The sequence below is a fragment of the Pezoporus occidentalis genome, unplaced genomic scaffold (genome assembly GCF_034315485.1).
Source record: "Pezoporus occidentalis ecotype Australia unplaced genomic scaffold, CSIRO_AGI_Poc_V1 ctg8, whole genome shotgun sequence".
Taxonomy (NCBI): Eukaryota; Metazoa; Chordata; class Aves; order Psittaciformes; family Psittacidae; genus Pezoporus; species Pezoporus occidentalis.
This window is the reverse complement of record NW_026916158.1, coordinates 9861745-9888384: the sequence shown is the minus strand read 5'-3', so window position 1 is coordinate 9888384 and position 26640 is coordinate 9861745. Positions and strand designations below refer to the sequence as shown.

The 26640-nt window shown below is 40.2% G+C and overlaps 1 protein-coding gene across 3 annotated transcripts in view; it reads left to right on the top strand.

Annotated features, from left to right (window-relative positions):
* SPATA16 (spermatogenesis associated 16) overlaps nt 1–26640 on the top strand; it is a 98857-nt gene that overhangs the window by 27236 nt on the left and 44981 nt on the right. For all 3 annotated transcript variants that reach the window (XM_062603036.1, XM_062603033.1, XM_062603037.1), the window contains exons 3-4: nt 6664–6809; nt 18617–18706. In XM_062603036.1, coding sequence (XP_062459020.1) covers nt 6664–6809; nt 18617–18706 — 236 coding nt within the window. The remainder of the gene's footprint in view (nt 1–6663; nt 6810–18616; nt 18707–26640) is intronic.

The window sequence follows — 26640 nt, the reverse complement described above, 5'->3', positions numbered from 1 at the left end:
GTTAGGGCTGCAAAGGACCTTAAGATCATCTAGTTCCAACGCCCCTGCCACAGGCAGGGACTCCTTACCCTACACCATGTCACCCAAGGCTCTGTTTAACCTGTCCTTGAACACTGCCAGGGATGGAGCATTTACCACTTCTTTGGCCAACCTCTTTCAGTGCCTCACCACCCTCCAGTAAAGAACTTCTTTATATCTAGCCTGAACTTCCCCTGTTTAAGTTTAAATCCATTATCCCTTGACCTATCAACAAGAGGAATAGCTCACATGGAGTATTTACTCCATCCTCAGTTGGTTTGATCTTGGATGAACTCACAGGGAAGGAATGCCAAATTTCATATTACAAATGCAATCCATAAAAGAGATTTCAGTATGTTGTACAAAAAAATACAAAGTTCCTCAGAAACTAATGTATATTGATGCCATGATATATGTTTCATTTTAGCACTTTGGGGTTGTTTTTTTGGATGGGTTGGGGGGGGGGTGGTGATGGATTTTTTTGGTTGGTTGGGATGTTTTTGCTTCTGTGACTACTTCTTTCACCCCAGCAGTACTGATAATGGAAAAACTCGATAAAATTAGGATTGATCATAAGAGGGACAGACTTATAGTGCATCACACAGATTAAGCTGAAGTCAAATGGATGACATTTTCCTAAAACCTTTGCTCCTGATGTAATACTTCTGAAGCAAATTATTTACAATATGAGACAGACCCCTAAGTTTGCACTGAGGGGAGATAAAGCCTTTAATCTGAAGTTGCGCCAATAAACAGAAACGATTTAGGTTTAGGAATACTGCAGGGAACATCGTTAGCTTCTGTGGGAGGGAAAGATTCACATCAAGATTATTTTTATAAAGCAGCATTCACCTAGCAATGAGCACAAACTAAAATGCTATATCCTTCAAATTTGCTGGGCACTCAAAAAATCTCATTTTTGCAGAGAGTTCTTGTTTACAAAAAGGGCCAAAACAGTGACAGATGTACAAAACATGTCAGCCTTTGAGGAACATAAAATTTAGGTTTGAATTTCTCTAACATTCTGCCCCACCTGGTAAACAAATCCCTTCCACATACGTCTGGTTCCTGCTAAAAGGCTGTTTGCAGCCAAAGAAGGAATTTAAGTATAGGCATAGACAGAACTTAAGACAAACCCAATGAAAATGTCAGGAGAGCAGGATCAATTCCACCCCACCAGATGCCAGTTCATCTGAGAAAATCACCCCTCACCAGATCCATACTTTTCTAGTGAACTGGTTTTCTCAACAGAAACAGGGAACATTTCTTATAATGCAGGACAACTTAGGTATATTTGGCTTTCAGCCAGTATTGAGCAACTAGCAATGTGCCCAAGATAGCAAATGTGTCCTGCATACACATTATTACAGCATCCAGTGCTAACTCTGTACAGAGTAGCTAATACGCCAAAAACACCATACGTACATATTATTTGAATTACTCATTTGCAGAACACATTGTAGGAAGCCTTGTGAATTTAGTTATTCTCACCTGACATCTGCATTCATATTTAGCAGTGAATTATGTATTTTCAATGTGTTTTCTTGCAAGTTATTTACACAAACCTCATTAACAATAAAGACAGGGGGTTTATATACAATTCCTGCTCTGCTGACTGAAATTGCATACCAAGATGTCAGTATGACTTTGAATAGAGCTGGAAAGTTACGCTGCATGAAACCATGTCATTGAGGGAAAATCCTCTCTTTCTCCCCCATACTTTTTGTCTCTCCACTGAGACAAAACTGCCATTAACTGTTTCTTTGTTATCCTGGTTTCCTGCAGTATTTTTGCTAGTGCCTAATAGTTGTAAAGCCTGTATTACAGTATAATATATAAAAAGCAGTTTGTTTTCAGCACTGGGTGACGCCTGCTACCAGGTTTTGAAAATTATTTTCAGAAGTAGCCTTCCTTAGCAGACATTTTCTGGGATGCAGTTAGTGTTCAACTTGCCAGGTGCCTGATGTGCAATGCAGTAACATTACCAGGCTGATTACTTGGATGGATCTGAAGTGAAGGCATCTGGTTAGGACTGTTGGCCAGTCAGAAGAAAAGGCACTAATTAAATACTTTTTGCCTTTTCAGGTTTGTCTCTCTGATTAGCCACTCTAAAAATCACTGCAGGGAAAACCACCGTTATCTTTAAAAGAGAAGCATGATTAAACATTCCTCTGCTAACAAAGAAAAAAATAGAAAAAAGGCAACGTAATCAACTCAGCAAGGCTAGCAGGTTATTGCTGTATTCAAAGTAACTCAGCCCTTTCGTCTGACAGAGGAAAGCATGAGTGATCTCACGGAATTTGCCAATGAATCCTAGTGCCACACACTATTTGACCAAATGTACATGTTTTCCTAAGCTAAATTGGTCTTAAAATATGTATCTATAACTACACAAATGGGTGGACATCTATTGGGCATCTTTAAAGCAAACTGTATTCCTGAATTTAGCATACACCAAACCTGTAACAGTGATCAGTAAACTGTTACCATTGCCAGTCTCTTACAACTGAACCTTTCACCTGGTTTTCAGAGAAAAGTGCCAAGGTACAGATCACCAGAGCTCTAATATTATTCTTCTAAATTACACACATGCTAACTAGAAAGCTACCTTAATCATCAACATTTCCACTGGTCTTTTACCAAAGCCATGGTTGGTCTTCTGGGGGATCTTTTTCTCTCTTCCTTATTAGCTAATGCCTGGGAGGTCTTTGCTCATAAAATTTCATTGCTTGCTACTGCCAAAATTAAAGCCTTAATACCAGAAAAAAATCTATGCTAAGTTCACAGTATCACAGACTCATTCTGTGACCTTTGATAAAGTACTTTGTCACAAGCATTTATATGACTGTAGTTTCAGCAATATTTATAGGGTCCTATACACTGCAAGAGAAGCTTCCTTCATCAGTGAAAATACAACATAGTGTCAGTTCACCCCTAATACAAAAATTGCCCATGACGCTTTCATTCCTTACATTTTGTTTATATACTTGATAACTCTTTGAATGGGATAACTCAGTAGTCTTCTAAAGGAGGCATGTTCACAAAACCTGCTCGATAGCCTCCAGTTGTAACAAGGGCCTCTATGAAAATATAAATATCCTTTGGCAGGATTTTTAAAATTAAATGTTATTTCTGGAAAAATATTTGTATCTACTGGCAGGGGCACTCTCAGGTAAACTAAGTCTAAAAGTAAAATATACTGTTACACGTGCTAGCAATGGTAAAAATCATAAACTGGCACATTACAAGTTTTCAACCCCAGATTGGCTGTAAAGCTTCAGGTGTTTAAATGATTTGCTTCAAATTTAAAGCCTCTCTAACCTTTAAGATATTGGCTAGATTTCTGCAGACCAAAAGCTCACTGAAGTTTTAGGCAGGATGTACCCTAAATTTCCCAGTTTGGAATTAAAATACAATTCTCACATAGCTCTGGGGAAAAAAAAAGTAAAATAAAATAACCAAATACCCTCAACAGTACAAAAAGCAACTGCCTCTTCAATCCAACATCTATATTTGAATGTCCTTGTGACAAGACCATAAGGTATTCAGAGTGAGAGGGAGCTGCTTTTACTTAAAGCATTCCAAAAACACCACAGCCCTTTTGATCTTCAAAGTTGGTGTTATTGGACTGCAGACTGCAGCAAGATAAATAAAACTCAGTTGTGCTAGGTGAAACATGAAAAATGCAAACAAATCTCCTCCCTGCTCATTATGTCTATGCATGGCACAGCCTTTCTTCTTCCCTTGCTCTCAGTTCAGCTGGGTTTTCTAGTTACAACAATCTGCAGGTACAGAGGCTCCTTCGGATCCCTAGGAAATTTTCCTCTTCCCCTTTGAAACTCAGATGTGAGTCTTTCTACAACTCTTCTTCACATTCCCCCCCCCAGCTGAAAATCTCTGCCCACTGTCTCCTTCCTGCCTAACTCCTCCCCTGGGAGTTTCCCCTAATCAGCTTTCTCAGGTGCTTTCTGGGACTGTCTTTGCCTCACACCCCCAGAAATGCTCACTCGGACTTCATATTCAGTGCCACACAGGCCAACACAAGGAAGTGGTCCTTCTCCTACTGCATAGCCAAATCATTTTATCAGAAAGGCCAGCAAAATACAATAAAGGGTGATAAACCATACACAAAACATATCTCCTACATCAGAACTTGGAAAACAATGATGCACTTTTCAAGCAGTGCTAAGATCATTCACCTGATTAAAACCTTTTCTACTTTATAAAAATTTAATAGGAGTGCAGTTATTTAGGCTTAGACACAAAAATTAAGTTGCATATAACTAATATGGAAAAGTCTCTCAAATGCACTGACCCACTGCAGAAACGCTACATAAAAATTAGGAGAGTTTGGGACACAAAAAGCATATAACTTAGATATAGGATGTCCCAAATGCAAGCACATCCCTTTAAAAATATTACTCTGATTTTGCAAGATTAAAGATTGAGTTATTATTAATTTCTTTGAGCTCTTACTCTGAGATGCCTTAGAGGAGACCTTACAGAACCCAATCTTCACCATATTTAAATATTTTTTCTGAATCCTTACCTGTTCAGGTATGGTTTACAGAGACTCATGTCTTGGTTTTTGTCAAAGATAACCGAGGGGTCACACAGGTCTAAACATAACTCTTCATATCAGCAGTAAGACTCAAGGAAACTCTGAATTGCAGCAGTTTATACTGAAGGGAGTCCTAAATGATTTTTTCTTCTCACAATCATTCAAGAACCTGGAAGTCCAGGGAGTAACCCGATATCTCTTATTCCCATAAATTTAATAGAGGTCACAGCATGGCCAATTCAGCTGAAAAGTGTTATTACAGAAAAATCTGATGATACTTTTATGTTCACTGATGTGAACATAATTCTCTGGGTCTTTTAGGTACATATAGCATGTCTTATCCATAGAGACACTTCAGCAGATATATACGGTACCATGAGCAAAGTTGTAAGTGATGAATTTGCTGATTTATAACTTCTACTGATAACAAGATGATAGAAAATCTTAAATGTTTGGGCGTTATTATATACACTGTGTAACTTTGCTCTGTGGAGAAGGGATGTGAAAGAAAATAAGTATTTATCACACCTGAACTAGGGGGATGCTTCCTCAAACCACCTTTGTTGCCTCTTAAGAACTGAGCTGATCTCCAACCAGTACACAAAAATCTTAAAGACAGGGATAGCTTTGTAGATGCTAAGTGTGGATGAGGGTCTATAATCCTTGCCATTAAGAATCATAAGCAGGAAGAAAGACACATACATAGGAGAGCTTTTTTTCTGGACAGATTTAATCTTCTAAAGGGATCTCAAACTGCTGAGTTGATATTGCACCTCCTACAGATCAACCACTGGATTTTAACTTTGTAGGCACAAGAAACTAATTACTATAACTAAACTCATTAGTGATGTGGAGCTGGCAAAACTGGGCTTAAGCAAGAGTCCCTTGGTTATACTCCATTTAAAGCAGAGACTACATTCATCCACATCAGGCTGCAGCTGTATATCTGTGCCATAAGCACCCACAACACTGCTCGCAGTGTGATTCAATATTTTAAGCACACAGCCTAGATAAGTATTAATTTGTTAATCTTCATAACAGATCTACTTTTAAAGCTGACTCGCAGTGAAGTCACTTAGATGAAATCATTGCACACTACATAATCCTGTTAAGAATGTTTATCCAAGCAAGGGACATACAATTGCGTTTTCATTAGTAGCACTATATGGTTATTCTACTTAAAGACAAGGATCTTACACCTCATCTATTTGCTTACAGTTGACTTTTCTTAAGAGCTAAAAGCTAATTTTTACTACTCTTGGGCATTACAAAATCAGGTAGATTAATAAAACAAAGATTTGAGGACTGAAGGTTGTCCTACCCAGTGCTGCAGCTCTGCCAGCACTGAGGACTCTCCAAAACTTTTAAGGAATTGTGCATTATCTAATTCTAAAGATGTGCATTCTTAAATCAAACATTGTTTACTGAGAAAGTCACTGGCTGTGATGAACAGCAGGCAATTTATCTATCAGGGAAAGATATTTTTTTAAGAGAAAATATGATGCTTCTCTCTGCTAAATTCTATATGGATCAAGATGATTGGAAAGATGGTCGATCTCATCCTTTTAACTTGCTATAGTAGTCTTCTGGAAGGACAAGTCCTCCCATGAAATGAGGGCAGGATTTCTGGTTTCCTTGCCTTGTATCACACTCTGCTTTCCTACCCATGGGACAAAGGCAGCAGAGCCTAAGGCAGAGTTCATCACTGGCTTACTGAAGTAAGTAAATAGCTGTCTGAGCCTCCTCCTTCAACCTCCTTCTGAAGACAGCCATGGATTTTGGTATCCTGAGGTTGAGCCTCTAATTTTTTAGATGGGGCTACATACAGCTTCTTTCCTAACAGTGCTTTTTAGGTTTTAGTTTATTTTCTACTGTCTTGACTATCCCTTCCAGGAATATGACACTGCATTTTATATTATATTCACTTGTATTTGTACTGGTTTTTATAGTGCTAACTTCGGTTGAAGTCAGGGTATATTTTACTTGGAATTCCATCTACTCAATTTATCAGTTACAAAAAGCATTTCTACCTAACAAAAGGTACATTATAACATTAGTAAATAATGTTTTTGTTTCTTGTACAGCTTTTCAGTAAAGGTGCTGCTATAGAGAATCCCTATGAGTTACCTACAGAAGATCTTTCCAGTATTGCCAGTTTTATTGAGACAAAGTTTGTAATCTGCTACCTAAAACTGAGGAAGCCTGATGAAGCTCTCAATCATTCACACAGGTAAAAATAAATATTGATTAGATACACTGCTAAGACAGAAATAAAAAATGAAAGACCATGAATTAAACCTGTGCAGGAAGAAACAGTCTAATAATGAGAAAAGAGGAAACAATAAAACACAAGTTACACGTGACACTGATACTTAGTGTAGACTAACACAACATCTGGGACATTAAGACACAATAGCCCTGTATACATTTAACTGCTTTGATAATGCATAAGGTAAGGTTTTGCAAATAAGTCATACAGTTCAGGGCACCCTTAAGGCTGAAGCTAGGCAAATATAAACATTCTTAGCCTTATATGACAGTAATGATATTATGAGCTCTTGATCTGCCTAACCAGATTAGGTCAGGGATAGCTTCAAATTATTTTCATTACGTAATTTCTCATGGGCTCACTGGTGATCCACATGACCAGCACCACCAGCAATACATAAAGAAGCCAGAAAAAAACTCATACATGGTGGACATGAAATTCCCATTAGATTCAGATGAGTTTGGATTTTGCTGTGCTTGTGCTACCCTTAATTAGCATTCAGGCATAAGGATAGTTTCTGTTAAGCACATGCATGTCCTGCCAGCAACACTTCATTACTGAGGTCTCTGTTCTTTTTTTTTTTCTTTCCCTTGGATGATGAGATGTATTAAGATGGATACTGCAATTAGTGCAGTGAGGGTTTTTTCCATACAATCATTCCAAATGAATGTAACTACAAGAGAGTCATTACAACAAAAGAGAAGGCACATGCTTATGCCTGATGCACAGAAGACAGTGGTGAAGCATGTGTTGGTATAGAAATGCAATGCTACCACGGCAGCAGTTTCATTTAGCTACATGCTAAAGTCATGGATTCTCAGACCTAATGACAAGGTCTTCATCTCCCACCTGCACTGATCCCCACCCTTTTCCCCACAATTTTTTGTCTGTAAAGCTATACCTACCGGGAGCTTATACACACTGGGGGCATTCATCCTTCAGACTACTTCCAAGTACCTTTCTGGGTTGATAGCTTGAATGCCCAGGAGTGGTTAGAGAACATTAGGTGTGCTCCCAGGGCACACATTTAGCAGGGACTCCTTGCAGGTGGAGTATTCTGGTAGATTAATCAAAGCATAGGAAGCAGGGAAGACGAAGACAGATTCCTGCCCATGGTAGGGGGGTTGGAACTAGATGATCTTAACATCCTTTCCAACCCAAACCATTCTATGATTTCTGTTACAAAAAAAAAAAACCACAAACCAACCAAAAAAAAAAAACCCACCACAAAAATCCATAAAATGCACTCCTCACACAAACTAAAAATCAAACACATTTTTTCATGGTTTCTCAAAGACCATATTAGAAAAGAAAAAAAATGTATGTATAAATTTGACTGGACTCCCAGCTTCTAGCAAAATCACTCTCTTATTCCAACTGGGATTAACAAGAACACTAAAATAAGGAAACATTTGGACATATAACTGGAACAGGAAATACTTTACTTCCTTTAAATTATATTGGTTTCAAAATAGTAAAATGTATTGACCCTGGTGCTACAGAAACTAAAGCCTATTCAGACATGCCTTGGTTTCAATTTCTAAAACAGAAATCCACAACCTACAAAGAACATATATGCAGTCAGACTGAGATCACTAGAAAACTGAAAAGGGGAAAATTCTTCACTTTTTCTTATCTGCAATTATAATTACTTGTTCTTAACTCTCTTAACATAACACAAAGAAAAGTGGCAATCAGTTATGCCCATTTTTAATATAATTCATTTAATAACTTCCAGAAAGGGAATAAACCTGCAGACCATGGTTGTCACACTGAAAAATGCAGCAACTTGTACAACAGTATGTCAGTTAAAAAAAAAAAAACATTCTGAGACACAATTAACAGAAAGACAAAACTTCAAATACAATCAATCGCTATATTTTTCAAAAAGATCATATAAATTACTGTATGCTTGCCTACTAAAAATAGCTTACTGCTATCAGTTAACTGCTGTATATAGAATTTTTATTCCTATTGAGTTTTTATGTCATCACCACATTGTAGTGGCTTGTTGGTAATCCTTTGGCATTAATCATGAATCCAAATTAAAATATTCATTTCTGCATTTATTTGCATTTACTGAAATATTCTTTCTTTAATTTAATGTAAATTTCACAGCTCATGCATTCATATCTGAATCCTTATTAGCCAAAAATCAGCTTTAATATTCTCACACAGAGTTGTATCAAATATATAGAATGGGTTTTGCTAGGAAGAAATCTTATAAAATATCACAACTAGAGGAATAGAAACAAATTCCAGCAACTTTGTTTTAAAGCATTCAAGAACAGGCATTTACAGGAGAATAGCTTTCCCATTCTTAAGAAATGAAAGGGAGTAGAATTTATATCATCGGCCTTAGATCCTGTATAAGAAGCCAAGTCTTCCTGAAAAGTGGGAATTGTATTCTCTGGTTTCTCAATATCAAAATTTAAGGCTGTCTTTAGCATCACTGGCACAACTGAGGACCCTGGCTGGGTTCTGATCATTTGTCAGGCTGATAACAAAAGATTTTACCCTTTGCAATCAAACACCCTCATCCATCACAGCTTTGAACAAACCATGGATTGACCTCACCAGGCAACATCTGCAGTAACCTACTTGACCACCAATTTTCATCGTGAGATAGCCATCAAAATAATTCCTAACTTGCAGTCTGAGGCTATAAAATGAATCACACAATATTTACATGCCCTGTGGTCCTTTTGGCCCAGGCATTATGGCATAACATGGTTTAATGATCTTAATAACCCCATATGGCTTGCTGAGAAATTAGATTTTCCCTTTGGTTACAGAAGGTAATTCTCAATTATAGCAGATGGCAAAACAGTGAAGGTCCAAGAAGTCAAGAACTAAATAAGAAACCTCAGATTAGTACTTAGGCCTTACACTGCTCAGCTTCATAATATCAGTGGTTGAATTTCTGCCCCAAATGAAAACAGTCACAAAGCAGAGCATGGCATTTCAGCAGAGCAGTCTCCCAGTTATGTCCGTTCTTCAGAGGGCCAGGCCCAAAAGAGAAATCCATAAAGCTGCAGTCACATGTGAAAAACAACCCATGGAGTATCACGTACACAGTTCAGCAACAGTTAGGATTCAATTTTGTTTGAAAATGGAGAGAGTTATGCTGAACTCTAGGACAACTGAAGATGGACAATCCTTCAAAACATGATATACATTACTTCCTTGATGAGACTGTATATCTTCTTACAGTTTCATTGTTTATTTTCCTTTTTTCCTCCAAGCAAGCTGAAACAAATGATAGAATAGAATCATAGAATAGTTAGGGCTGGAAAGGACCTTTAGATCATCTAGTTCCAAACCCCCTGCCATGGGCAGGGACAACACACACTAAACCATGCCACCCAAGACTCCATCCAACCTGGCCTTGAACACCACCAGGGATGGAGCATTCACAACTTCCATGGGCAACCTATTCCAGTGCCTCACCACCCTTACAGGAAAGAATTTCCTCCTTATATCCAATCTAAACTTCCCTTTTTTAAGTTTTAACCTGTTTCCCCTTGCCCTATCACTACAGTCCCTATCAAAGAGTCCCTCCCCAGCATCCTCATAGGCCCCTTCAGACACTGGAAGGCTGCTATGAGGTCTCCACACAGCCTTCTCTTCTCCAGGCTGAACAGCTCCAACTTCCTCAGCCTGTCTTCATACGGGAGGTGCTCCAGTCCCCTGATCATCCTCATGGCCCTTCTCTGGACTTGTTCCAACAGTTCCATGTCCTTTTTATGTTGAGGACACCAGAACTGCACACAATACTCCAGGTGAGGTCTCACGAGAGCAGAGTAGAGGGGCAGGATCACCTCCTTCGACCTGCTGGTCACGCTCCTTTTGATGCGGCCCAGGATACGGTTGGCTTTCTGGGCTGTGAGCACACACCGAAGCCGGCTCATGTTCATTTTCTCATCAACCAGCACCCCCAAGTCCTTCTCCACAGGGCTGCTCTGAATCTCTTCTCTGCCCAACCTGTAGCTGTGCCTGGGATTGCTCCGACCCAGGTGTAGGACCTTGCACTTGGCATGGTTAAACTTCATGAGGTTGGCATCGGCCCACCTCACAAGCATGTCAAGGTCCCTCTGGATGGCATTCCTTCCCTCCAGCATATCGACCGAACCACACAGCTTGGTGTCATCGGCAAATTTGCTGAGGGCGCACTCAATCCCACTGTCCATGTCAGCAACAAAGATGTTGAACAAGACCGGTCCCAGCACCGATCCCTGAGGGACACCACTCGTTACTGGTCTCCAACTGGACATTGAAGCATTGACCACAACTCTTTGTTGTGGCCATCCAGCCAGTTCTTTACCCACCAAGTGGTCCACCTATCAAATTGATGTCTCTCCAATTTAGAGAAAAGGATGTCATGAGAGACAGTGTCAAACACTTTAATCTGCATTAATACCATATGTATTTAAAGGAAGGCTATAAAGAAATCAGAGACCCTTCTTTTTACAAGGAATCACAAGGAAAAGACAGGGGTAATGGGTATAAGTTACTACTGGGGATATTCCATTTGGACACAAGAGAAAAATTTTCATCAGGAGAATAATCAGTCATTGGAATAATTTCCCCAGGGAAGTGGTGGATTCCCCAGTGGTGGACACTTTTAAGATTCAGCTGGACAGGGAGCTGGGACATCTTATCCAAACCATGCTTTTGCCAAGATAGTTTGGACCAGATGATCCTTAAGGTCCCTTCCAAGATGGCATTCTACAATTCCCCAACTGCTATGGTGCTCATGGCACATACTATTTCAAGAATGACAGACACAGCTTGATCTAGTTGCCTAAACAGACTGCTGTTCACAGAGATCCTGTGCATGGATCAAGCACTAATAAATGGGGAAGAAGTTAATGTCACCTACCCAGCTGCAAGTGGCAATAAGCATTTTGTTTAATTCATGCTTACTTTGGATTACTCCCTGCCCAGCTGTAGAATGGCTGCTGGTGCATAGGGCTCCTCTAGAAATTGTCTACTCGTCAGGGAAATAAGGCTGTCCACTGTAAGTGAAAAGTCATACCTCTTCCCAATGGGATCGCCATCGTACCATAGGAAACCCACATCTGTTGATGGGAACTGCCATCTGGAAGGATGCTTGCAACTTGCCTCCTCCCAGAGCACCCCTGGGCTTGACTCCTTGCCCTCCCTTCCCCAACATGGAGGCTGTGGATGCAAGAGCTGGAAGGCAGAAGATGAATCAGACATTGTGGCATGTTTCTTTAACATTATCTCTAAGTAATGCCTGAAAAATATGTTCATGATAATGAGGAATACTGTACAGAGCTATTCAAAATCTTTTGCAGGTTAGAAAAGATTTTCCTGTGTCCTTGCAGACTCTGCTTTGCAGCACAACTTGCTGCCAATACTCTCCCTCCCTCCCAGAAAGGCAATGTATAGAGAATGTAATAAATCTGTAAAGCTTTTTCTGCTATGCCTTTTTATGTGCTCAGTGGAAGGCAAGGCTCTCTAATGCCTCTTGCACAATTCACAGGGAGACACATGAAGTAGAAAATAGCACCTATGTTAAGTAGTACACGATTGCTTTAGTGATGACTTAATAGAGGGAATCTCTTCTGGAGGCACAGTGAAGGGGAAAAAAAAAAAAAAAAAAATCTAAAAACAGCTGAAGCCTCACAGATTTATTCCTAAATCCTTTGCATTTTTCCCTGTGACTTTTCAAACACTTGAAAGGTTTAAAAAAATTATTAATGATCAAGCTTTATGCAATATCAGTAGGAAGAAAGGCATCTCAAAACTTGGTCAGTGTATTATAGATAGGATAAATCAGTATTCTTTCATCCAGATACATTCAGAATTTTCAGAATAAAAATTCAATATTCAGCTAGTTCTTCATTCCCTAGCTTCCTTATTTTGCACCTTTAAAGTAGGACTATACTAAAATAAGTTGAAGAATAGAATTCTAGTGAAATATTAAATAATCAAAAATAAATAATGCAATGATGCTATGATACAGTGCAGTCAGTGGGCATTAAAATTGAGATAGAATAAAAGGGCAGCTCAAGAGCAGCATAGACTTTTAGGTAGCAGTAGAAAAAGGTGAAGCATAATGGCTGATGCTGCTAATCTGTGGGAAGTCTATAGTGTAATGTATACTTTGCTCTAAACTACTCTCATAATGTCTTACCTTTTCAGAAAAATGAAGAAAGAGAAGAATTAGCAGCACCTAATTACTTCAGCAATTTTGTTAAGCATATTGCAATATACATAATAGATGAGATATTATTAATACAAACCTATTCCACTGAGATGCTCTTAGTAATATAAACCAGAAGTACTCTTAAAAAAATAATTCCTTCACATGCAGCATTTCAAATATTTCTCTGTACTTCACCTTTATTACTTTTTAAATGAGAAACATTTTCTCTGAATTCCAATTCTCAACTCTGAATCACACATTATTTCCAGGTTGGTATACCAGCAACATAGTTCCTATTTTATGGGCTGAGACTTCCTCCACTGAGATCAAAGGTTATATTCCCCTTGACTTTAATGATGCTATATTGCAAAAACATTTATCTACACAATGTATGGTGGGATCCTATTACGGAAAGGTGTATTTGGTGGGGGTAAAGGGGAGTAGGGGAAGAAAAGCTCTGGAAGAAGCAGTCTGGCAACACTTTATCAGAATCAGATGGAATCACTTTATGGAATCAGATGGTTTGGTGGCAAAGACAGTGCTACTTGTACAGCTGGAAAGTGAGCTGGCAGTGCACTGTGTACACAAGATGGGAAATGCAGAGTATCTCCATTTGTATTAAGATGTTTTGGGAGCTTGAGACAAGATCTTTCTAAATATCTTTTTTTCTGGATTGAAGAGCATTCTCCTTTTTACCACCTTCACAGCTGAGGAATCGAGACCTGTATAGCACATTTATCTTATGCTTGCAATTCAAAGCAAATTGCTGCTGCAAACCTTTTAGTATGACAGTTATATTTCACTTCACTGACAGAGAAAAGGCGTTGTGTGAAACCTTTTTTGGGAGCCCACACTTCCTCCCATCTTGTCTGTTTAGATACGAAAACTTCATGAGATGGTTTCTTCAGTGCACTAAAGGTCCTTGCCCACAGATGCTGTAACTGCATTTTACTTCTAATTAGCTGTACAAAAAAATTGAACTGCACACAGACAAGTCAGGTGTCCTTCAGCATAAAGGGATTTGGACAGGTTCCTTGATCCACTTAAGTTCAGTAGAAGCTTTTATGCCTCTGTTCGCAGCTGATGTCTTTGTTCGCAGTGATAACAACATTAGAAGGGATTCCTAATGATTTATGAGGTTACCAAAGAGACCCATTACAAAGTCTGCCAGATTTGCCTTTATGGGTGCTCTTATAGCTACATCTACATGGCCTCTTTGTCTTCCAGCTTTTTCCTGTATAGCGCAGATGTTATCTAGTTTTCTGTGTCACTTCTTTAAAGTGACATAAAAAGGCCTTCAAGTGCAGGGCAGGGTGCGGACCATTGCAGCTAGGCATTTAGTGGCAACAGAAACTCCCCATGGACTCATGTGTCTGAACCTGCACAGCCACCAAGAAACCAAAGCCTAGCTCAGGAGAAAGGCCCTACCTCCCTCACATGTCCTTTCAGGTGGCTCTCCTCACCACAGACATCCTCCTTCTGCCTTTGTTAATGCCCATTAGCACTGAAACCACCACACTCTCATCCTCTGGAACAAAGTGCTTCAGCATGCCTGCTTTCACAAGCCTACTAAATATTTCCACCCGCTTGTTGCGACAGGGAGGATTTTTACCTCTTCAGGATGTCAGCCTTGGTAAACTCTCACATAGAGCATAGAAGCCCGTAAGCTTTTGTGTATCCAAGACACATCCCTCTTAGTTCCCTGTAACAGCACTAGGAGGATAAGTGGTTTGGAATAGAAAGTCGGCTACAAGCAAACATTCCACTGTTAAGTGCTCAAATAAAACTTAAATGAAATCGTAACATAGCTGCACATACAAACTGAAGGAAAATATGATAAGATTGCTTCCTGGCTACCATAGGGTTTAGAGATTTGACTGCCTCTACTAGGGCTGAACTCTTAAACCAGCCCTTGGGATCACAGAACAGAGTATGGCAGACTCAAACAGATGTAAGACTAGAACTACATTGCAGATATTAAGCTCCCTGCCATATAGATGAAACAAGAAAAAAGTTGAGGTTCAATGTAATTGCACAGGATTCATCAGGTTCATCTGAGAGTATACCGGGGCTGGATCATCAACTGTACTAATCAACAGTATTCACTGAAGATAAAAACTCTTGTGTTGGTCTACACCAACTGAATATGTGGCTCTGCTGAATACTAGTTGACATTACTTGTACTGATATTGTATTTAATGTTGCGGTGAAGAACACCTCAGCAACTGCATCTGTACTCAGTAACAGTGACAGATGGATGTGCCAGCCCTTTAGCCCATTCTAGCTTTATGTCTCTCTGCAGAGGCACATATTGCTTTAGCACTGAATTTTTACTTCTGATAGACCTCCCAATTCCTAATAGTAAATTACAATTGACTATTAAAATGCTTCTGTAAAGATCACACTGTGTCACAGAAAAGCTTGGAAAACACAGAAAAAGAAGAAGCTTCTGCTACTCTACTCAAATAACTGCATGCACTCCTAACAAACAAACAATCTTTTACTCACAGTACTAGCAAGAAAAATGAGTTTATCCGCTTTAGAGGTGAAGAGTATTTTTTTTACACTTGTTTCATCTACAGAATCACCTCATTGACTTTTTCTTGGCCTATAAAGCCCAAACAAGAACTATGTGGTGGATAGTAGCAGAGGCACTTTCTCATGTCAGTCAGAGTTAAATCCCTGTTGCATTTAGGAAGGAATTTGATACAGGATGCGCACCTTAGACAAGAAGCAAAGTGATTCTTGCCACACCTCTTTTCTTAACACCAGGCAGCAAGACTGAAAGAAAAACTTGGAAAGAAAACCACAAACTAACGCAGGCACCTTTGATTCGCATACTCCAATTGTGAGAGAGTTGATGACTTCTTCCCCCTCCTCACAGTTTGAAAAAAAAAAAAAAGATAATAGGACAAACACTGTATTATTTTTAAGAGAAGATGTCAAGATGAAAAAATGAAAATGTCAAAAGAGGCTGATATACAGCATTACTTAAGGACTGTTTTGTTGAGAAAAACTGACCAAATGATTTACGAAAGGCTTTTAACAGGGCAGTCTTCGGATTACAGCAAAGATGAAAAATAAATGAAAATCTATTTCAAGTTTACTTTAGTCTAGTCATTTGACAGATGAGGTCAAAACCTGGCAAGAACACAAGTTTTAATCCTCAGATGTAGTGACTTTATTTGCAGTTTTGCAGATTAGAAGTTTTCTCTGGGCAAAATAAGAATTACTCAGTTTCAGACATTTCCTGTTGAAACTTCTTCTACCTGAAGCTCCAATGGCAGCACATGAGTAAAAAGACCAAAGGACCAGTGTTTCTGCTGATGGCACAAATTGCTGCACACACAGATTGTCCTGACTGTACTGCAGCTGGTGTGTCCACCACCTTCTTCCCTTCCTAATTCTTCTGTCAAGCCTCCCTCTTGAAACACATCCCTCCTAATTAATTACAGGATAAACCAGCCTAGTATCAAGACTGCTCATGGCTGGAGGTGGATCTTGGAGCACGGACTTGTTCTCACTATGCACAGCCTGGCACATTTCTGCCTCGCCAGATGGGCCCCCCATCTGCTCCAATTTGAAGGAGAACTTCCTGGAATTAGAGTTTTCCTCTTAACCTTTGTTTGTACAATTCCTTTCCTTCCTATTCTCATTCAGGATTGTGGGGTTGTTTTTTATTTGCCTTTTCACCAAAATTACCTGAAACACGGATTCAGGTTTAAAAGCCAAAGGGATAGCTTTGCACAGTTCTAGTGCACACTTGGCATTGAATTAGAACAGCTCATCATAAAGGCTAGTAAACTGCAGCTGCATCAGTATAGCAAAGGTTTGGGTAGAGTAGTAATACAGCAGCAATTATTTCCAGCGTATAGGCTACAGACAGCCTAGCAACATCAAACCAGACTGCCAGAAGTCAAAGCTAGGGTTTTGATATTTGCTCAAGCTATTAAGGCATGCTACAATACTTTTCAGTATAGAGTTTATAGACCAAGAGAAGCAGTTGAACTTCTTGAGACTAGTAAAAAAAAAAAAAACAAAAAAAAACCTCAAGATGGAAAACAGAGAGCCAGTATCTAATCCTATGAAAATCTGCCACAGTTCTATATTTGTTATAAGCGTATCACAGCACATCCTGCTCAAAGACTTACAGAAAATGTGTTGCTAACTACCAGAGAATTATTGATTTTTTTATTATTTTTTTTCTTTCATAGTGCTATTGCTTGGCTGTGGTAGAGCAGATAACTTGGGGAGCAGGGGGAAGGAAAAAAATCAATATTACTATTATCAGCTGTTGACTACAGTTTACAGCAACCATAATCTCATAAAATAGCTTGCAGAAGCAGTAGTTGTCATTCATGGATATTACCGTTTTGGTCAAATCATTAAATGCTGATAGTATTTGACGTTTTGATGACTTTGCTTTGGTTAAATTAAGTTCTGGTGACCATCAGTACTGTCTAAACTTCAGACATGAACCATGTTCAGCATGCCATGTTTGCAGTTGGCATTATCTTTTCATTATTGCTAAGAATGATTCGTTCCTCTCATTAGAAAACCTGATTTTTAACATCTCATGCTGTTTCATACACTGTATTTTAGTTCAGTATTTAGATGCGCCCTCAGTCACTAAGGTCTGCACTCCTTCCAGTAATGTCTTAAATTACATGATATTCATTTGTCACTGTTTTTTTAATCCCACACCTTCTTCCCAGAGAGGTAGTTCCTGCAGGGTAAAGCTTTCTGTCAATACAGTTTTCTGAGCATTTGTTCAAGTGTTGGACTGTGAAAGCACAGTTCTGAGTTCTACATTTTCTACATGCATGCAACAATAAATATTAAGTTTGGCATCCTACAACACACTGTATGCACCTTTTCTGCAAGCACCAGGAGAAGTGCTGACCAGAGAAGCCAGTCACTCTTTGGTTCCACTCAGAAGTGGAACTAACTAGATGTAGAAACTGTCTCTCTTGCCCTCCCCCTGCTCACATCAGAAGTCTACCCTGCCTGCCAATCTAACTGCTTAGCTTATGCTATTTTTAGCCTTCTTCTTCTTTCTGATATTGACTTAAAGCCTGTAATTTGTTACACTTGGAATTGCATCTGTTAAAGGTAAATGTCTAAGAAACATGCCAAGGTCCACCAACATAGAACCTACCACTTGTACAGAAAGTATTTCACAAGTCTCCCAAGTTAACATTAAAACACATGCTACATACAGTTTTTCCAGGTAGATAATCAGACAACTGCGATTGTGGAGCTAGGAGTTAACATGAAGTTGTACTGTAGCATTTTTGCTCATGCTTCCTACAAGCTAAAGGCAATACAGAATATTACCACAGTAACTTTTTTGCTAGAACAATACACAAAACCCCAATGAAACTGCATTTATGATACAACCTCAATAAAAATTTTAATAATGTTGTTCATATATCACAGCTGTCAAGGGAAAGAGAGAGTTCATACTACATTTGAGACATACAGTGTTGACCCGTATAGAGTGTGCACAGTATGATTCTTACAGTTTGATTATCAGTAGCTTTTAATGGTTTACAGAATAGAAATCTAAACTTGCCTCTCTCATCTTTTGAAGGAGCATTATTTTGAACCCATCTTATTTCCGGAATCACCTGCGCCAAGCTGCTGTGTTTAGGTGCTTAGAGAGATACTCTGAAGCTGCAAGGTAATCCACTGCTTGTGTATTTCTAGTGGTTTATCTACATCTCTTTCATTCCAGCTCTCAGTAGTAAGGATACCACCTTATATCCAGGCTTTTTCAAAGTCAGTAGGAGCTTTGCGCTGGCTTTGTGTATATGATCTCACTTGCAACAGAGCTCCAATCTTCCCAGTTGGCATAGCATGAATAATCCCAATTTTGTCCCTAGTTGCTGTTAGGTTAATGCATGCAAGAGCATTTACTCCTCCTCAGGCACAGGGGTGAACCCTGATCAGGTCCCTGGGCTGCCGTGGGGCAAAAGTTACATGCACAAAAGCATATTCTCCTTCCTGGTTTCCCCATAACCCTGGGCTGAACCTCAGGTGGGCTCCGAGTGGATGGGGGTGGGTAGAGAATCAAGATCTCCGGGTACACTGTGGTATGCTGCAAAATTTAGCCTGCACGCAGCTGATGAGATTGCTGGTGTGAACGGGAGCTGCTGGCAGGAGGAAAGCCTACGAGAGGAAGCTCTGCTTGTATGTTTCCATTAATGCTGCCAAAACCAGAAAGTTTCAACATGCAGCAGAAGTTTTTAACCATTTAACATATTTAAATGAAAGAAATACATGAGGAAATGCAATGGTGGCTTGGTATGTATCACCATTACTAGTACCATTAGACACTTACAGAGGACTGCTAAGCTAAAGACCTCAAGGTACATCACAAAATATTTCACAAATCATTAGCTAACTAATGGCAGAACAGGGAGTGCAAATAGGGAAGCTACTGAAAGGGTCACTCTGCTTATCATTTAAGATGGATGCTAGTGATATTGCTCTGAAGCTATTAAAATAGCAGAAAACTAGTTTGTACAGGGAGTGGAAGATGACTTTATCCAAGCAGATATGCAGAGTTACAGAGAGAATTTGGGAAGATGAACTATTTTCTCTGCTGGACTTCAGCCAAAAGCTCTGGGACAAACACTTTATTTCTGCAGGACTCCCTAGCTTTCACAGGTCAGGATAGGGAGAAGAAATCTATTCCCAAAGGCAAAGAAACAGTTTTTCCAGATTTCCTTAAAAATACAATTTCAGACAAACCTGGAATATTTCAGTTGTCTGTAAACCCACCTTTGGGTTTGGTTGGGTTTTTTTTGAGGAGGAGAGGAGGAGGGAGGTGGGGTAGGGTTGGGTTATATCTCACTGATAACAGTCACTTATTCCCAAATCTTGTTAGAGCATTGGTTCAAAGAGAAATTGTCACCTTCTGAATCATCAACAGCTGGGGTCCACTGATCAGCCACACATTTTAGAGCTATGCTAGAAGAGCATAGTTGCTTTGTGATGGGGAGAGAATTCTGTCTAGGACACTTTTAAACCCAAAAGTTCACTGGAGCCCAACAGGCTCAATACAAGCCAATTGTTTCGGGTGCTGCAGGGGAAAGAGGACTTTCCTCTGAAAGACAGGTTGAAGATTTTTAGAACAACAATCATAAAAGTTAAACAATACCCTCTCAGACACTGATCTTTCCTAAGCAGCAACGCATATAGAGGCCCATATTTGAGATGACAGTATGAGCTAAGAAGGTTTTCATAAATAAGATTTAAAAACAAACAAACAAACCATAACAAAACACATACAAAAAACACCCCACAGGAAAACCAAAATTGTGGTTAGTGTTACCGCAGATAAGGAATCAGTAAGTTTACTACATCAGCAGGCACAGGGGAACCCTGTCAGCCTGTTTTTCCCCCCCACACTGAGTATCTTTCAGGGGGCTAGATTTATAAATGAGATTACATATTTTGTAAAGGAGAGGAACACTCTGACAGACTGAATCCAGAGTGATTCCAAAAGCAGTGACTATAGCAGTATTCAGAGTTTAGCCTAGTTTAACATAGTGTTATAGCAACTGTGCAGAGCTGCTTCTGCAGATTGTGTTAAACTAAGCTTAGCACTACTTCCACCATCACCGTGGAGTTGCTGGTCTTAGCTGAACCTCACTAATGGTGCAGAATGTACTCCAGTCATTACAGAAAGACCATGGCACAGACATTCAGTTGCAGTTTCTGGAAAGACAAACTTGGGTTTTGTTAGCATAAGCCATCATTTATTTCTGCTTGCCTTTTCCATGAGAAAAAGGTCACTCTATTCCTTTTTCTGCTTTTACGTATCCCTTGCCTTCCCACCCCTTGCGATTTTTATGTTATCGCCTAGTCCATTAAATACACCTAGAACACCGTACAAGTGAACATGAGTGGCTGGTTTTGAACAGTTCTGCTTGGCACAAGCAGCATGGATAACCACATTTAATTCAGCCTACCTATCACCCCAGAGATTCTGTCTCTGAGGACATGCCAGACTGAATTCTTTGGTTCAGAGAAAGTAGTAGGTTAGAGTGGGGTCAACTGTAATTTAAACATCTCTCTATTTCCTCTATGTGTAATTTTCACTAGTACAGCAGGAGAATAAGCACATGAAGCAGCCTAAATGCAAGGACATCTGAATTAATGCGAGGAGTCCAATATGCCCATATCAGCATCACTTCTGAATTTTGTCAGCTGCAATAGCAATTCCTGTGGGCTAACACTGTGATAGGATGCCACCATGTAAAGTGCAGCCTAAGCCCATTTGGCATTGTAAAGCAATCCTAGAAACACCAACGTGGGGTCATAGAATCTGCAAATTATGAATTCTGAAGTGCTGCAAACACTTTCGCCAAGATGTCAGCTAGTAAATATATTTCTCTATAGGTATCTCTGATAGAGGACTGTTCTTGACAAACACTCTAAAGATTTAAACATCATATGGGAGAAAGCCTATTTCAGTGGAAAGATCATCTTGGCCCTTGAAGAAGTGACCATAAATGCATTATACATAAATTTCATCTAGAAGTTACTGGGAAGTCTTAGCCATTAGAAGGTATTTAGGTTTAGGATCAGCATCCAATAGCAGCTACTAGAGGTACCCTGCCAAAGGACACATGGTCACAGCTGATCAAAAGATCACCAATAACCAGAATGGAAAGTCAGGGGCTCGCTTCTGTCCCTAAACTAAGAAAATGCTCTTGGAGGAGGCCAAGGAGAACTCAACTTTCCTGGCAACATACCCAACTCAAATTATTCTGTGATTCTATGACTTCTACCTTAGGGAAGGATGAGATAAATGACAAGACAAAGGACATGTATGTGCAAGGGTATGTATAAGTCACAGAAGAACCTCAGAGGTCCATGCTGCCTCTAAAGACAGAGCAGACAAACTACCATCCTTTGCTTTCAAGAACAAGAGTGCTAGAAAGGGAACATGCACCCAAGGGTGTGCCTCAAAGCTCCTGAAGGAAGAGTTATGAGAGCCTACCAAGCCCACGGGCTGTGACCCCACAGCTGCACCCACAGGAGAAGGTCTAACCAAATGAGCAATAAGGCATGAAAGCAATTTCTCTTTTTTACTCAAATAGCGCAGGCTATTGCTGACACTGAGTAGCCTTGAATCAGTAGTAAGGTGAAAATTCTTAACTTACACAAAAATATTGCCACCTATTTGCTTTGAAACTGGAGTTTTAAGTACAGAAGAGATTTTGTCTCTTTTTCTCATTAAGCTGTATAGCTCTCATCTTCTGCTAATCAAAATCCTGTGCTGATTTAACAGTGTCACTGTGTTCTGCGAAAAGCTTAAGATAGCTCTTTTATCACCAGCTAGAACACTAGTGACTTGAAATTAGTTGTATACATGTAAGGGAAAACAGACTGTCTGTCCCTCTGCCAGAACAAACAACTCATATTCATCTGACTGCATAGAGTAGGGGTAAGCAAGCATTAAGGAGGAAGACGTTTGAGGATCTTAATAGCTGGGGTACAGCTGACTCAGCTTTTTGACATTCATATTAAACAGACATAAAATAATCTAGATAAATCCATCATCTGAAAAGCAAACTAGGTCTGCAAGTAGTGAACCTCAGCCCCCTGTAAAAGTTCAGGTGCGTGTCCCTTTCTGGTCTGACTTGAAAACACAGTGTGCGAAAGCTAGGTGAATAATTTGGGTTAGTTTGTAAATCCGGGTTTGTTTTACAAATCACAGAGTTGCACTAAGGAAAGCTGTAGTAATAATTGGGGTTGGGGACACACTGCTGAGTGCCTCTAAACCAGGGCAACCTGCCTTTGTATCCAGCCTGGGTTTCCTCTTGGAAAAACAGATGAAGGTTTATATTGTTTCTCCATCCTAATGGTTTCAGTTTTCCTAAACTGGAAGGGAAGAAAACTAAAAACCAAAAAAACACCAAAACAAACAAACAAACAAACAAAAAAAAACACATCAAAACCACAACACACACACACCAAAAAAAAAAAAAATACTCTTAGAAAAGGAGTGGGAAACCTGCTGTCATGGCAACGGACCACCCCACCCCCCGTCAGCACCGGGCTTCCCTCCGGAGCCCCGCGGCTCCCCAAAACGTAGAGAGCTCTCCCGGCCAGGGAGGCGCATTTGTGCACCCTTATTTCGGGGGCTGTCCGGGGGTCAGAGCCGCGGGACTGCCTTAGGCTGGGAGCTGCGAAGAAGAGACCAGTGACGCCCAGCCCCGGAGCCAGCCCTGCGCGGCACCTCCGCCGCCCCACGCCTGACCACCCCAGGGCTGCTTCGCGGTCAGGCGGCTCCGGCGGGCAGCGGGGCGCCCCCTGCCAGGAAGCGCGTGGCACGGGCAGCACGCGCTGCCCAGGGCCGGGAAGAAAACGGGATCCGGGAGATTTTGCTGTTTTTGTGATCTCCAGACTCCCCAGAGCAACCCTGCGGAAGCAGCGCTGCATAAACTGCATCTAGGAAAGGAGCTTCGACAAGTGCTGGGATCAAAGCCCAAAGGAAAGTCCACACAGCCTATTACTTAATTTGATGCCACCATACGATGTTAGACTGTGTCTACTGGCTGTTATTTCTGGGCCACACATGTTATTCTTTACCATTTGAGATTGTCCACATGTCAAACAACAGCTGGCTCCAATAGGGGCAGATCAGAGGCAGCTTTCAACACTCACATTCTCCGCGTCTGGCAGAAGAAAATCTAACCACTGACAGTACAAGACACGCCCCTAACCCAGGGAGCATAAAACACAAACACCAGCGAACAGGCCAAGCACCAAGGGAGAATTCAGAACAAGCACACACCATGGATTTCTGGAAGTTTCCTGGCATCTCTGCCACAAGCGGTTCCAGCTATCCTATCCTGTCTCCAAATGGCTCAGCCATGAGGCTATCGCAGGCAGTGGGGCCTCCCATACCTCCTGGGATTTGTAGAGCATATCCATTTTGACTAGTGTTTATTTCATACCAGCTCACAGCCCAAGATTTTGCTAGGCAAGCAAGCAACCTGTTTTCTTGAGCATGTCTTGTCATTTTAAAAGGTTTGTCATTTCCCTGTGCATCACTCAGCTCAGGTTTGTAAAGCAATTTCCATGACCTTATGTGGCAGTTGCCGTTAAATGAGAAATGCTTGTTATCACTGCATAGCAATCTCAGTACAATGCAGAAAGTTGTTACCTGCATGCAACCATGGCACAGATAATAAATGTAATAAATGTATTCTAAGTACAGGTGCCATTTTCTTTGCAGGAAACTTACTTCTCCTTTCTCGCAATAGGCTAATGACCCAGAAACTTGAGCAAAGACAGTAGACATACCCCATCACCAATCCGGAAGGGCTAGGCAGGACAGAAGAGCGTCTTCTCAGTGCACTTAAGGTTCACTTGTGAAATGCATAAAGGAAATTTTTAGCCAGTCCACTGCAAGAATTAGCAACATCAAGGTGTTATGCAGAGATAACATGACTGTTTGCCCCATTTGGGGGCTAGTCTACATATAACTAAATCCTGATGTTAGTAATTTCATTTTTGCTTAATATTCTGGAGTTGTGTTCATCTCTCATCATCTAATGGTTTCCAAGTGTCTCCATAACATCAAAGTAATTTGTTTACATTTACTTAAGCTATATAGATATGTTTAAAAATTAACTACTATTATTTTGTTCACAAATAGGATAATTGCATTAAAATTATTACCTCCTACTTATTCCAGTTACAAACATCACTTCCTTTTATAATCTCAGGAGAAAATAAGAAAGGTCATGCAGAATAGAGCAGTAGCTTATTTTGTATCTTGCTTTTTAGTCTCAGTATTATTGTATTGGAGAGCTTAAGTACCCAGGTATCTACATCTGAGCTGATCTAAATAGGAATATAATAGGAAAAGTTCCTTTTAAACTGGGAAAAAAGAAAAAAAAAAAAATATATATATATATATACACACTTACCCTTTCCAAGCAGTAGGTCTGCACAGAACTAACACCACACAGCAGCTGCCAAGGCCTCCTTTTAGTACCATGTACTGAGGATCCAGGTGAGATCACTTGAAGTAGGGAGCAACAGCTGCCAAGGCCTCCTATTAGTATCATGTACTGAGGATCCAGGTGAGATCACTTGAAGTAGGGAGCAAAGGTGATTTTCTGCTACTTGTCAGGCTATAATGTGCCTAGACTGTGATTATTCCTAAGGCTCTGCAATCTGCAGAGAAATCTTCCTCTCCCCTGCAGGGCTTCCTTCCTTTCTTTCTCTGTAGCTCAAGGGGAGCAGTCAAGGCTTAAGGAGCTGACCTTGAGTCTTGCCCTCATATATTTCCCAGTATTTACAGTGATAAATGAACGCACAAGTACGTAGCAACCGTACTAATTTCTTGTCCTCTTCGGAAATCTAACACTTTGGTGTATTCCAGAAAACTCTCCATATTTCTTATACCTGTACCATCCATTTTCTTGTCATGCATTTGTGTGGCTGCTGCAAGGCATTTTGCTGTACACTGGTTGTTAGTGTCAGCAGCTGTCATGCAGCAAAAGCTACCTTTGACTCTTCTATTACAAGTTCTATAACATGTCTGGAGATGGGCCTAGGGAGACAGTTTAGGATCTGTGATATGCTCTTGGCTTGCACATATAGAAATATATCTTATTATTCTACACCACCAAGTGGCCAGATTGAGCAGATATTGCAAAACACTGCTTAACCCAAGTGGGTCAGGATATGTCATGGAAGTTCATACTGACCTGAACTAGCAACTAGGAAATAAAAACATTTGAATGTAAAGCTTCATGTTTTGAAAGAAGGAAGTGTCACATTTTCTGCCACATCCCATAAGGTGTTCCTGAAGGTGCATTGTCAGAACTACTTCAGTTCCCATATCAGAGAGAGCTCCTTGGTGGGCTGCACACCTGAAACTCAGGCATGTTTTAAGTATTTCAAATTAGTGAGTCAAAACTGGTGTATGGTTTTGTAAATATGAAGCAAATATTTCTGAATATCAATGAAGTGATTGTGTCAGAAGTTGGACGGGGCTTTGAGCAGACTGGTCTGGTGGAGTGTGTCCCTGCCTATGGCGGGGGGCTGGAACTAGATGATCTTTGGGGTCCCTTCCAATCCAAACCATTCTGGGATTCCTTTGTTATGTTCTTTGTGCTCAGGAGGGTTCAAAGTTGGACCCTTATGTAGTCACTCCAGGGGTACAAATCAGAGCGAGGTCTGTTGCTGGCCAACATTAGTTGTCCAAAACCTCAGCATGACATAACAGCTGAACTAAACTGATAACATTACATATCTACATATTGCATTTAATATAGTTTTGAAATTGTAACGGGAGGGAGTGGTCCCTCATTCTGTTTCTGGCAATAGTAGTCAATGTATCAGGAAATTCCTTCTTTCAAGGACTTCTGCTTTCTGCTTTTCAGAAAGCCCTGTTTGGGAGGGGAATTAATCCTATCCATCCCTACTGTACTCACCATATAACTTCTTTTTATCTATGGAGTTCCAGTGAACAATGAAGCAACTCAGATTCATTCTCAAGATATATATTATCTCCTTAAACCTTTAATAAAAATGCAGTTCTACAGTATGTTCTAGAGTTTTGTATGCTTCATTCCACCTATA